Consider the following 12594-nt stretch of genomic DNA (forward strand, 5'->3'; position numbering starts at 1 on the left):
GGAAATCAGCTCTCCTCGATATTCTAGCATGAAATCTCCCCTTTGGAATGATTTGGTGGTAAACACCCCATGACCTGAAATTAACATAAAGTATCGATGAGCTGTAACATCATACAACAGCTCGACATGAACTCAGTACGCATACAACACTAAAATCTCAACAAATGTGTAAAGCAATCAAGGATGTTTTATGCAGCCAACTACATGTACAAACAACTAATTTTGATGTTTTTGGGTCTTATCATAAATAAGGGGGCCAAAGCGTGACACAGTGTTTTATCTCAAAAGATAATGAACTTTCTATAGTCTTTGCATGTTTAAGTGGTGGGAAAAGTTCATAGTTTAATGTATAACTTCAATTTCTCGAATCAGATTTTTTGTTTTCATATACGATCCAAAAGTATCTATCACATTGTAACGGAGACACCATAATCTCAGTTTTAGCTGTGTGGTACATGTATAAAGGAAACTGAAGTTATTGCTGGCAAACGACAATAACATGTTGAGCGGGGTATGGTGGGTAGTCGACTGGTTGGGGGAGGGGGGGTGCACGGGCATCCCCCGGGGACGGGGTATGATGGTGGGTGGGTTTAATATCCAGGCGAACGGATAATTGATACTTGTTTATTTTTTATAGCATTACCATTTTCATTATGAGTTGTTGTTGTTTGTGGTAATAAAGTATAAAATAAAAGTAATTCTTCTAATAGAAACCGCTGTGTAAAGTTTTAATGTTTTTAATGTTTTTTTAACCTGTTTCTGATTCTGTACAAATTGGAAGGGTACACATTTTTTCCCGGCTTATAACTAACAAAGTAATTGTATTGGGCAAGGTCTTTTTTTGAGCCTTTTTATTCCTTTAGTCTAAGTGTATCCCAAGTTCTGGAAAAAATATATATATATTTTTTTGCAAGAACAGCATTTACTACAATATAGAATTTTGTCTTCAAGTAAACTAGAATCGTTTATTTTGATTGGTTAACTCATGGAAACAAGAGGTGTAATGTAAACCTGTATTGTACGGCCCATGGCACATCCTGCGTATTGGTCTGCTCTAACTCAGAGGATTGTGCTTGTTTAAGGTATACACTACACAAAATGTAAAGCTGTTTCGAACACCATGTATACAATCTTTTTGACATTCTCCTTGCGCATGCCCAGCAACAGAATAACAATCACTGATATAAATTACTAACTCGATTGTCCCATATCCAACATGCAAGAAGTATTGGACTTGCTCGTGCAGTTGCTGACAAATCAGATTCAAGGATTCAGACTCACTTGATGATAAAGCAAGGCGTACTTTCTTAGCAGTATGACCCTTAAAATAAATCTCTCAAGGAGTTGCAGTGGTTCTGAAAAGAACTGGTGATTAGTAACTTGACGTTTTCAGTCAGTATGCTCAGGAGAATACAAGACTGATGCTGGATGCTGCTTAAAGGCATCGTACACGTTTGGCAATTGGAGCCTATTGTTTTGTAGTCTACCATACAAACCTGTGAAAATTTCATTTAAAAAGGTGGTGACTGGGGTGAGAACGGGTCAGAATGAGAGTGAGCCAAATATCGCATATCATGAAGCTGGTGTATTAAGGATTGTTATCATGCTTGTACATCTTAAATGAGCTCTCAAACAAGTTTGAAAACCTACAAAACATTTTCATAGCAGAAAGAATGCACAGGAATCTCATACTTTTGTTAAAATCTCAGCTTGCAGTCGTTCGTTTTGATATGTCATTGTTGTTGACATTTTCAGTTCAGTTCCTTTTTTGTTATTGATTTAATTTGTTGTTTTTGATTTTTGGACTATCCCATGTCAAATCATATTTGAGTTCCAAGACCAATCCCCACACAAAGTTTAGAGTTGATATGCCAAGTGCTTCTCGAGTTTTTACTCGGACAACAAGTCTTTTTTTTTTTTAGTAATAATGACCTTTACATTTGACCTAGGGAGTCCAAAAACAATAAGGGGGGGGGGGGGGGGGGTGTCATATTGTCAAAAATACTCTACACACAATATCAGGAGCTAGCTATCAAAGGGTATAGGAAAATTTATCATTCAAGAAGCAACTTTTATATCAGAGAGTTGTGCCATAAAAGGTTCTTATTCTTATAAATTCACATTTTCTCATCCTCTTAATGTTGACAATTGTTGTATTTTTGGGTAAGAATTAATTTTAACTCAATGTTCTCTCTTTCAGTCTGTACGATCCAGGAGGGAATGCCCCCTTTGCGACAGCAAAGTGATCGGGCTGAGTCACCATATCATAAGGGTTCATAAACTTAGAGACAAAAAGAAGCGGATGACATATATCTACATTGCAAGGAAAGGGTAACTTAAAACAAAATATTCCCCTGAACAATATCATGAGCCTTAAAATGATTAACGGTGCTGGACAATTTCAGTGCATGACTTTGCAAGTTTTCACGTCACTGATCAGTTAAAAAAGCACTGCAATATGGCTGCTTACCTTGTACACTCCATTCAAATCTGAACTTTTTCTGATGACTGCTACGAAACAAGCTACTTAGCTGACCATATCCACCCACTTTACGGTGGGCCACTCAACTCTGCAGGTAAAATGTAAATTTAAATTATTGAAACAAATAATGTTAACACCCACTATAATTTCTTGCCCCATTGTGCACCATTCAACAGCAAACCAATCTCCAAACCCCGTCCCTTCACTAACAGATCCAGGCCTCCACCCCGAACAGCCGACTGTCCCTATCCCGGCTGCCCAGCCAAGGAACTTGCGCGAGTGGACACGCACATCTACTATAAGCACGAGATTGACGTGAGTATATATATTTACCTTTACAATAAACATTTAAATAATACAAAATGAGCTCAATGAAAAAAGGCGCCAAATAAAAATATTACAGAACGCACAACAGTCGGGGTCTGTTCTCAGATGGATGAGCTTCACAGGTAATAACATGTACTGGTTGGTAACACAGGCCTAACTGTTAGGTGATATCATAATCACACCAGACATCAAATAAAGATTTAAATCTTACACTTGTGGGTTTTGCTTTATTGGTCTCTGCATCTGGATCATGACCTCAGAAAAACATCAAAGCACCAGTCTGTGTGTCCATGATCCATTCGTCTGAGCCTAAAATGGAGAGTATGTGGTCCATGCCATAATCATAATACTCTATACAAATACAAACGATTAATTCTACATGAAAGAAAAGTGAGGATGACATCGCTGTTAAAACACTAGGATCCTTTTTTCTTTTCAGTCATTGGTTTCAACAGGTAGAAACTCACCGTCTTTACCAGTGACTCACATAAAAAAAGTACAAACACATTGAAAATGACAGAAGTTCTTTTTTTTTTTTTTTTTTTTCATGCGTTATAAGTTTGACACTACCAGCAAAGCCAAGATTAAAAAACCACTTTGACAAATCTTGTAATCTTTTTAATGAGACATATTTAGATTATTACATTTGAGCTGTTAAACCTTACACTGATCAATGTAGTCACCGGTTTTATGTCCTGCTTGATTTCCTAGAGAGGGACAGAGGCATTTGCCCACCTCATGTCAAAAGTAAAGACATTAAGAACCTCCACCAGTCAGGCAACCATGTGTACCGAAAAGTGTTTTGAGGAAGCCGATAACTGTAAGTATATAATTCATGCCTTAAAACAAAAAAGAAATCGTAAAAATGATCCCTGCTCAGCTATAATGTCACTGCCGCTAAAAAATAAGAAAATTGGGGAGAACACTTGGGGGTTTGCGATGCGTCGCAGACTAAGACACGTCGCGGCTGCGACGAGTTCCACAATCCATTTCACCAAACACGTCGTAAGCGCGACGAGTTGCAACTCAAACCATTTTCACTCTTAATAAAAACCCTTTGGACGAGGATGAACTATTAAAGTTGTATGGCTGTTTCGTGTTGTTGCAACTTGGGTCATGGAACAGTCGTATATAATTCATTCAAGATGGCAGACACTCAGTACCGTTCCACGCACACATGGACGCACTGGCGAGAAATCGTGGAAAATGATTGGAGTAGAGTGAAAGCGAGTGAAATGTCGTCTGCTGAAGTTGTGAAAGGCGCTGAAAGTACTCACTCAAAGTAAGTATTGTTGTTGAGTAGAATTGTGTCGATCTTTTGGGTGTCATTCTTGTTACAAACCTTTGTCAAAATACCAATCCATTTTCATCTAAATGTTAAATTACACACTGGGAACTTTAACAAGATAATTAAAAGTGAGAAATAAGTGTTCTCTTTGACTTACCAAATCCACAACAGACCAAGCAAGGGGCAGATTAAACTGAAGCAAGAGCAGAACTTTGTGTGGTGTTCACTCTTTACTGTCGGTCTGCATACTGAGTGTGTGGCTTGCATTAGGAAAGTTTTAGCACATGTTTTATTGTTCTAATTAGAGAGCGCATCAAGGTGTTACTTTACAAAGGGGGGGGCTAAAAAGAGAAAGTGTTTATCCAGGGGGGGGGGGGGGGAAGCTAAAATAAGAAAATGGTTATATAGGGGTTATACCAATTAATGTCTTGTAATCTTCTCTCTGTTACCCTCAACAATGGACATTTAAAAATGATTATTATCCAGCCTGTCACATTTCCACTAAATTTGAACTGGTAAAATACAAATACACATGCACATGGATTAATAAGTCATATAATTATATTTGTTAAAGGAATACGTTGCCTTTGAACGGTCGAGTTGGTCTTTGAAAAGCATTCCATAATTGTTTGTTACAATGCATAGGGCCTAGGTGTAGAAAGATGTTGTTAAAGTAGAAAACAATGATATACACAAATATGCCTCAAAAATGCACGGTTTTCCTTTGACCTCGTCTACCAACACGGGAGTCAAATTTTTTACGCCCATACATGACGTAAAAGGAAAACCGTGCTATTTTGAGTTCAGTGATACTTGCGTGGATCATTATGTTCTACTTAAGTTAAGAACATCTTTCTAACCATATGCATTTCATAACAAACGGTTTCAAACGCTTTTTAAAAACCAACTCGTCCGATCCATGGCAGCGTGTTCCTTTAAGCTGTTAAGTTCATACTTTTAAATAACGTATTTATTTATGGAAGTAAAATGGTGGCTATATACTAGGCCTAACTAATAATAGTGTAGAGATAGATGGTAGACCCAAATAAGTAAATACATTGTACTAGGCCTAGGGCCTACCTACCACAATTTGACAGGTGACATGCATTAGACTTAGTGTTATTATTAAGTATGAAATTGTGTTTCTTAATTTTTCTTTGTATGTTATATATATCTGTAACAACTTGTCCACACTAACTGTCAATAAAAAAAAAAATTACAGAAACGAAAATGAACATGAATGAGTGATTGCTTGTTACTTGTTTATTTTATATTTATTATTACATTTCTTTTAAATAAAATTGGGTGGTGAACACGGTGAATCCTAAGCTTGTACAGCTGTTAAACTTACCAATACTGCTTCCACCAAAGTTCTGTTCCGAGGAACTTGAAGACTAGTGCTGGACCTTGCCACACTCACAGAGGTAACATGCCCAACTACATGTGAAATTCGTCTATGCGGCCCACTGCCGTATTGACGGAGAGGGGAGCCGCTTTTGTCAGCAGACCCCTTTGATTTGGGGTCGCTACAATGGATGTAAATTTCATCTTCTTCTTTAACCAGCCACCACAGCTTTCCCTTCGTCATGTCTACTTTCTAGTTTGTCAAACAAATGCTAACAAGTGCCGGCAGTACTACAACACAGATTACACAGTTTTCAGCACCACAGATTACGAAGTTTTTAGCATCACACAAAAATTTATTGCGGCTGTACACGAATAGTAAAGACAAAATGAACTTTTTGCAACCCTTTTGTGAAATGGTTTCGTTCATTACCTGTCGTCCTTCCAGGCAGCAGAATCAACGCAACCAAAGAGTAGACTGGTCCCCTCATCTATTACACTTTCGTGTTTGTTTAAAAACACTGGAACCAGCGAGCATTGTCTTGCGCAATGACCCCCTTCTGAGTGTTCATCTAAAAATAGAGTAATCAGCTAAATAAAAAATGACGTGCAATGTAAACAGAAAAGTGAAGCAGACAACATCACAAGTTTTTGGTACGTTCATGTAATTAATCATTATGTGTTACGCTATCTTGTGTAAGTATCACTTATCGAAACCTTATCAGAATTTAGACTTTTGTTTGAAGTAATCTTTAAACTAAAAGAGATATTTGGCTTCTTTTTATTTTACGCGGGAGGCAATTTCGGACCGTGTACCGACAACTTTGTTGACGGGGTTTCCGAGCCGACGAGCCAGGGGCACGCAGCGTATGCATGGGATGAATCCACGTACCGCCGGTCGTCGCGATGGTGGTGTCGGACGGGACTACAACTCTGCAATTACTCATCTTACTAGAACACTAGTCACCGCAGTTCTGTCATGTCTCATTTGTTCACATTCTAAGCGTGAAACTTTGGTTCTTCTGTAAGAAGGTGAGTAGTTTATATCATCACATTTTGTATCAACTGTTTAGTTAGTTTAAAATTTATAAAGAAAATTATCAGCCCTGCTAAAATATTGATAGTCTCTGTTGTCAGGGTTGTACTTGTATTTTGAAGGCCTAGTGTTAGTTTAATCCACGAACCTAGAGGGCGCTGTCCGTTTGTGTACCTTCTTTTGTGAATGAGACCTTGTGACTAGTCTTTGTGCAAGACGTTTCTCGTTTCCCTTTTCACGCACATCGCGGCCAATTCACCAACAGCGCCCGCACCGACTCAATCCGCACCGACTAACATGACTTAGTTCACTCACCGCTCTTAGTTCACTCACCGCTCCCCGGAGAAACATCTTGGTCCGTGTACATGTTTGCGTTATGTGACCGCCGTATACATATTCAACGTGTGGGTCAACAAAATACTACGCACGCGCACAACTGGAAACAGAGAAGCGGGCCAGCCTGGTAACTTGCATGCATCGTTGTCCGAGTAAACATCGCTGCTGCCGCGGGAACCCGGGAAATGCACATGTGCGTTTGTTGTTGTGCGGTGGAAATCCGAAAAGTTTGCAATGTATTATAATAACAATGGCTTCCCTGGCCACTGGACCGCCGCCGGGCCGTGGCCGCCTCGGCAAAATTCGATGGTGTTTTATTTGCGGCAGAGAACTTGTTAATTGTAGAAGATGTTGCACATAATTTCGAAATTAAAGAAAGACAGTCAGCTATTATCGGTATTATGCACAATTTTGGGAGAAGAAATCACACCAACCGCCAGTATGAATATATGTGAACAATGTGATTCCAAAGTTGCCAAGTGGCGAAAGGGCAAAGTGATAGGGAACGAAATTAAATAACAGTTCTCGGCAGCTACAGCCAAATATTCCACGTCTGCATCATCAGCTTCTGCTGCAACTTCCAGTGCAAGTCCACGTACACACGTCAGAACCCTATTAAAAGATCACAAGAGGAAGGCTGTATATTCACCAGGAACCCCATCGACCCGCAAAGTAAGTTCGATTAATTTTTAAACTCAATTAATAACTTTATTTGTAATGCGCCAAATTGCCAGAGAGTGCACGGCGTTGAAGAAAGAAGGAAATTCACCATAGACAAAGTTGACCAGCTATACGTATATGAGGAGGGGAAAGCAGGTTTCTTAAAACCACATTTGTTGATGGAATGTTCTGTTCATGAGTCCCCTTTTGCTTTATGCCCATGCCTTACTCACAATCAAGTCAAGAAGACAACATCCCCAATTTAAAAAGAAAATGGCACTAGTACACTACATTTCAATTCGATGGCAATCTATAAAATATTCTGTGTTTCACTGTTAATATAGAGTCGTTTACGTAGAAGGTCAGTTTGTTTCGTGTGACTAATTTAATTTAGGAGCGTGAAAAAAGTTACAGGGATAATATTGACAGGGTTTTGGTTCCAAAAGTTTAAATAGAACGGTCTTCCAAATGGTTCCAGCATCCAGGGGAAGTTTCTTTTCTAATCGGAAAACTCGACTGTAGCATAATAGCGACATGTACACGGCTAAGTAAAACTGTTTTCCATTAATAAGTCAAAACTGTGTGCAAACTCAAACCAGTGTTTACGTGGGGGAAATGGTTTGATGAAATCATCCGCCATTGCCCTTAAACAAAAATCTGCTAGTTACATTCATGATTGTGTGTGGTTATATGGTCATGATGGTGGTGTTAGTTAATCTGTATGTTAGGGCCCTTATGGGAAACGTAATCCTTAAATTGATTACAATAAACAAAAGCATGCCTGTTTAATTAAAAGTTGCTTATTTATAATCCAATTCAGAGTTAAACCTTTCCCTCATTGTTTAAACATGGAGGTAGAAATCTCTTTGTACAGATCGTTGTAAACAAAAGTACAATACAAAAAATAGCTTCAAATGCCTTATGGTGTAAATGTTATTATATGATGATTATTATTATTATTATAAATGTGATTTTTCTCTGCAGATGTTACAGACAGTGAACACTATTGGTAATTGTCAGAGGCCACTGACTTCTCACTTGACACACAAAGTTGTGTGCTTTCAGGTGCTTGAAATCAAATGTCTTAGTGGAAAAATTAGTTATTTCGTGAAAACTCTGTTACTTCAGAGGGCCTTTTCTCACAATGTTTTATACTATCAACAGCTCTCCATTGCTTGTTACCAAAATATCAAGTAAGTTTTTATGCTAACAACTATTTTGAGTAATTACCAATAGTGTCCAGTGCCTTTACAAAAACTGTTTATAAAAGATAATCTAACCCTCTATTTTCTGCTGTCTCGCATGCTGCAGCTGAAAGTGCTGAGTTGAGAAGAAATAAACAAAAAACTCATGCAGTGCTGCTACCAGGGATAACCACTGCAGCTGCAATCCTTCTAAACTGCCGGTCCAAATACATTAACGCTCACCAGGTGTTAACAGCCCTAACTCTGAAGCAGAGTAGTGCTAAACGAAGTGCCTTCAAACATCTCAGCTCTAGATTTGTATGCTCTAGCTACCAAACAGTGATGCAGCGGCAGGTTGACTTCGGTGCTGACTTCGGTGCTGACTTCGATGAGGATGTGTTGAAATGGGCAAATGAAACAAGCCAGGCAGAAGCATTGGAGAGGGAAGTAAAAGAGCATGGGGATGAACCACCTCAGAGGACGGATAATGGATATCAACTCATCATGGACAATGCTGACATTGTGCTTCATCCACGACACACTTCACGAGAGAAACATGGCAGTGATTTGCATATGGTGCAAATGATAGCTGTTCAGAATAGAGTGAATGGGCACCACTTGCCAAATGATAAACCAACTTCAACTATGTCATCACTTGACATTGCTCAGTTTCGGCCAACACTGAGTGACAATAAACTTCTGAAACAGGACTGGATCGTGTTGATTGGTAACATCATCAGCAAACACATACCGTCATTGAAGTGGTTTAATGAACACTTGCCAGGGCATATTCAGCATGCACACATGACTGAACTCAAGAGGAAATCGAAAATAGTAAGTCTGTGTCTTGTGTGTACTTTTGGACATTTCACTTCCTTTTTTTTCTCACCCGAGTCAGAAGTATTCAAAATGAGTTTAACATAGTTTTTCAATTGCGCAAATTTTCATGCAAAAACAAATAATTTTTAATTTTAATTTGACAACTCGTTTCAGAGCAACTCTTTTTAATTTTGACGATTTTTTAGTGGGTTTTTGAAACAACTCTAAAAGTTATTACTTTAGTAAAACTTGCAGCTTTATGTTACATCCACATAGGAACAATAATTATTGTTTCAACTGAGCAATTGCTATTTTATCATTCTTGTAAATGTAGCCCTTCAAAGAACAAAAATAACAAACAGGAACATAACAACATAACACACAATTTGAAATTAACTTCCCATTTTTCCAAATGACTGTTATTCTAAAACAAATGGGGACTCACAATTCTGTATAAAGTTTGTGTGCAGTTTGATACCTCATACAAAGTGAGCAAATCAGAAATTGCACTTGGAAGCTAGAGTTTGATCCACTTATTTGTACCCTATTTTTTTGATCAGGTAAACCTAGGAGTGCTGATGGAGAGCGAAAATGACACAAACGGCATTTATAACATCATGCATCATCTGCACAAGTATGTACCTGGCCATGGTACAGAACAAGTCACCCCAGTTATCAGCGCAGGGGATCTGCTCACATGCGAGAGAGAAAGCACTTTTAGGGGAGAACAGCGGAATTCAACAACCCACAGTGAGAAGCTGAAAGGCATTGTACCAGTCATTGCAGACTTCCACGCCTTGGCAAACTTTTACCAGGTAGGTTTACCAAACCCACAAGGCAAACATATGTATCGTTTCCTCCTGTATTTTATTATTTTTAATTTTTTTTTTTGGAGGGGGGGGGTCTGCTTAAGCTTAAATTTTCTTACAGAATGAGAGAAACCTTCAATCTAAAATTAATCTGGCATTCTTGCGAATAGATGCAGTTTCAAAGAACAAAAGTGGCTAGTAAATATTTCATAAAAACAGAATAAGAGAGGAGGGTATTCAACTGACAAGTTGCCACCAAATACCAGCCACTTTCCTCCAACATGGAAAGAATGAAGAACATCCATCTCCCTGGGGTCAAGCATCTTTTGGCATCAAAAAGTTAGGGTCACCCTACCCTCCCCCTACCAAAAAAAAAGGGTACCAACAAAATATTGTATACCTCAATGTTGAAGTAACAATTTTCTTTGTTTACCAGGTGATATGGTTGCACTTGTATAATACGACTTCCAGTGGTGACAAGGGAACCTTATACGCGGCTCGGAACTTCTTGGAGGCACGCAGAATCACTAGTGACCCGATGAGGAACATCAATGCAGCTGCAGACCTCATAAGTCAATACACCACTGCCCTAGTGATAGCTGCTTCTATGAAGTACTTTGGGATCGACTCAATCAATGACCAACCAACTCGGAATCAGTTTCAATTCGGAGTCCACCCTGACCGTAGCCACTATGTAAACATGGTTCTTGAAGACATTGTCAATAAGTACGCCCTCCCAAGCATCAATGAAATGAAACAAGACACATCCAAATTGTCTTGTCCAAATTGCAAGAAGACATACATAACACAACGAGGCCTACAAAATCACATGAAAAATATACATCCTGGAATTCAAGAGCCAGCACGACCAAAACCTGCCACTTCAAAAGGATGCTGTTTTCAACTACTCCAGAACAGCACTTAGTATGGGTATGCTGGCCTACGGTTTCACTGATGCTCGTCAGATGGGTGATGGGGACAGAATAATTCGTCTATACAAGTTCTTGGTGGTTCACTTCAAGGCAGCCAACAAACCCAAGTACAGCTACCAGGTTCTTCGTTTGTTGGCACAGGTTGGCTGTTTTCTCACCCCCAGATCGGCCTATGAGCTAAAATGGAGTAGATTTGTTAATAAGACAGGCCAAATAAAACAAAACATCGAGGTAGATCGTGAAATAGAACATCAAAATAGAGTTTTTAAGGAGAACTGTGGGGGTCTGAGGGGGAAAGTTACCAAGAACAGCATTGATCGCATAAGCCGTTCAGCACAAATCATTGATGAACTCCTAACCTCGGTAAATCAGCAAGCAAGAATTCACAAGCCGTCAGGGAAACACCCAACCAAGATCACACAGAACCAACTGGACCTTGCCATGGAGCTTCACAAAGATGGAGTGTTTGATGTCCAGCCCGGAAGGAAACACTTCCATTTCCCAGACTTTCCCTCCTCAATGCTTTCAACAGTCAGCGTTCCAGACCTTAACAAGTGGATGAAACTCGCTTTGAAGCATATGGCAAAGCACAATGAAACAACTGATTGAACAATCTTTAGCAGCCTACACCGTACAACAAGAAGGGCCAATGTTGGTTGACATCCAAATGTTCACTAAGTTGGTAATGTCTTATAAGTTATTGTACACTACACTAACTTCTGAAGAAATTTAAGTCGTAACCACACTGCTTCTCTAAGAAATGCAACTCTTCTTACAAAATCTTTTGTGATTATTTAAAAATCAAATGTCTCTTTGTTTTTTTCCTGTGGCAAGTTTCATTAAAAGCAAGAGATATAATTTAAATGCGAAAAGGGACTCATTAGCCCTTTCAAAAACAACGTGAATTACTGCAAGATAACCGGGCCAGACAAAGTTTGACTGGTCTTTTGATCATTGTTTGGACAGTGTGTGTACAGCTTAAAGTTTGCTAATAATAGTCCACACTTGATTGAATCTGAACATAGATACACAACAGATAAGTGTTTCATTGATTGAAAGACATTCATTTTAATAACATCCATTTCAAGTGCCATCAAAATAGTTAGGTACATAATTACATGTATTTTTTAGTGAAAGAACTTGTATGTAAAACTTAAAACAACAGATGAAGCCTTTGTAACTCAATTGTAAATAGTTGCAGGTAATCATTTAAATTTTGAAAGGTATACATTTACTGCCTAGATGCTGTCCAGTGATATATAGCCACATACATGTAAACTGTTTTTGACTAGGAATTTACATGTGACCAGCACACCACAAGATAAAACTATGCCTCAGTCTGACTTCATGTGTAAGAAACAGTAACTTGTTGGTTGT

General features: G+C 38.8%; 1 protein-coding gene across 1 annotated transcript; it reads left to right on the plus strand.

Annotated features, from left to right (window-relative positions):
• Positions 1-1547: 1547 nt before the first annotated feature.
• On the plus strand, positions 1548-11826 carry LOC117299208. The gene is made up of 9 exons (XM_033782666.1): positions 1548-1553; positions 2201-2331; positions 2659-2797; positions 3521-3629; positions 7336-7485; positions 8785-9491; positions 10037-10291; positions 10722-10979; positions 11143-11826. The coding sequence occupies exons 1-9, from the start codon at positions 1548-1550 to the stop codon at positions 11824-11826; spliced, it is 2439 nt and encodes an 812-aa protein (XP_033638557.1).
• The last annotated feature ends 768 nt before the right edge of the window (positions 11827-12594 follow it).

This window comes from Asterias rubens, chromosome 14, assembly GCF_902459465.1.
Source record: "Asterias rubens chromosome 14, eAstRub1.3, whole genome shotgun sequence".
Classification (NCBI taxonomy): Eukaryota; Metazoa; Echinodermata; class Asteroidea; order Forcipulatida; family Asteriidae; genus Asterias; species Asterias rubens.

Coding starts and splice junctions, on each gene's coding strand:
- LOC117299208 (XM_033782666.1), top strand. Junction 2,332..2,658: donor ATCTACATTGCAAGGAAAGG/GTAACTTAAAAC, acceptor ACCATTCAACAG/CAAACCAATCTCCAAACCCC. Junction 9,492..10,036: donor TCAAGAGGAAATCGAAAATA/GTAAGTCTGTGT, acceptor TTTTTTGATCAG/GTAAACCTAGGAGTGCTGAT.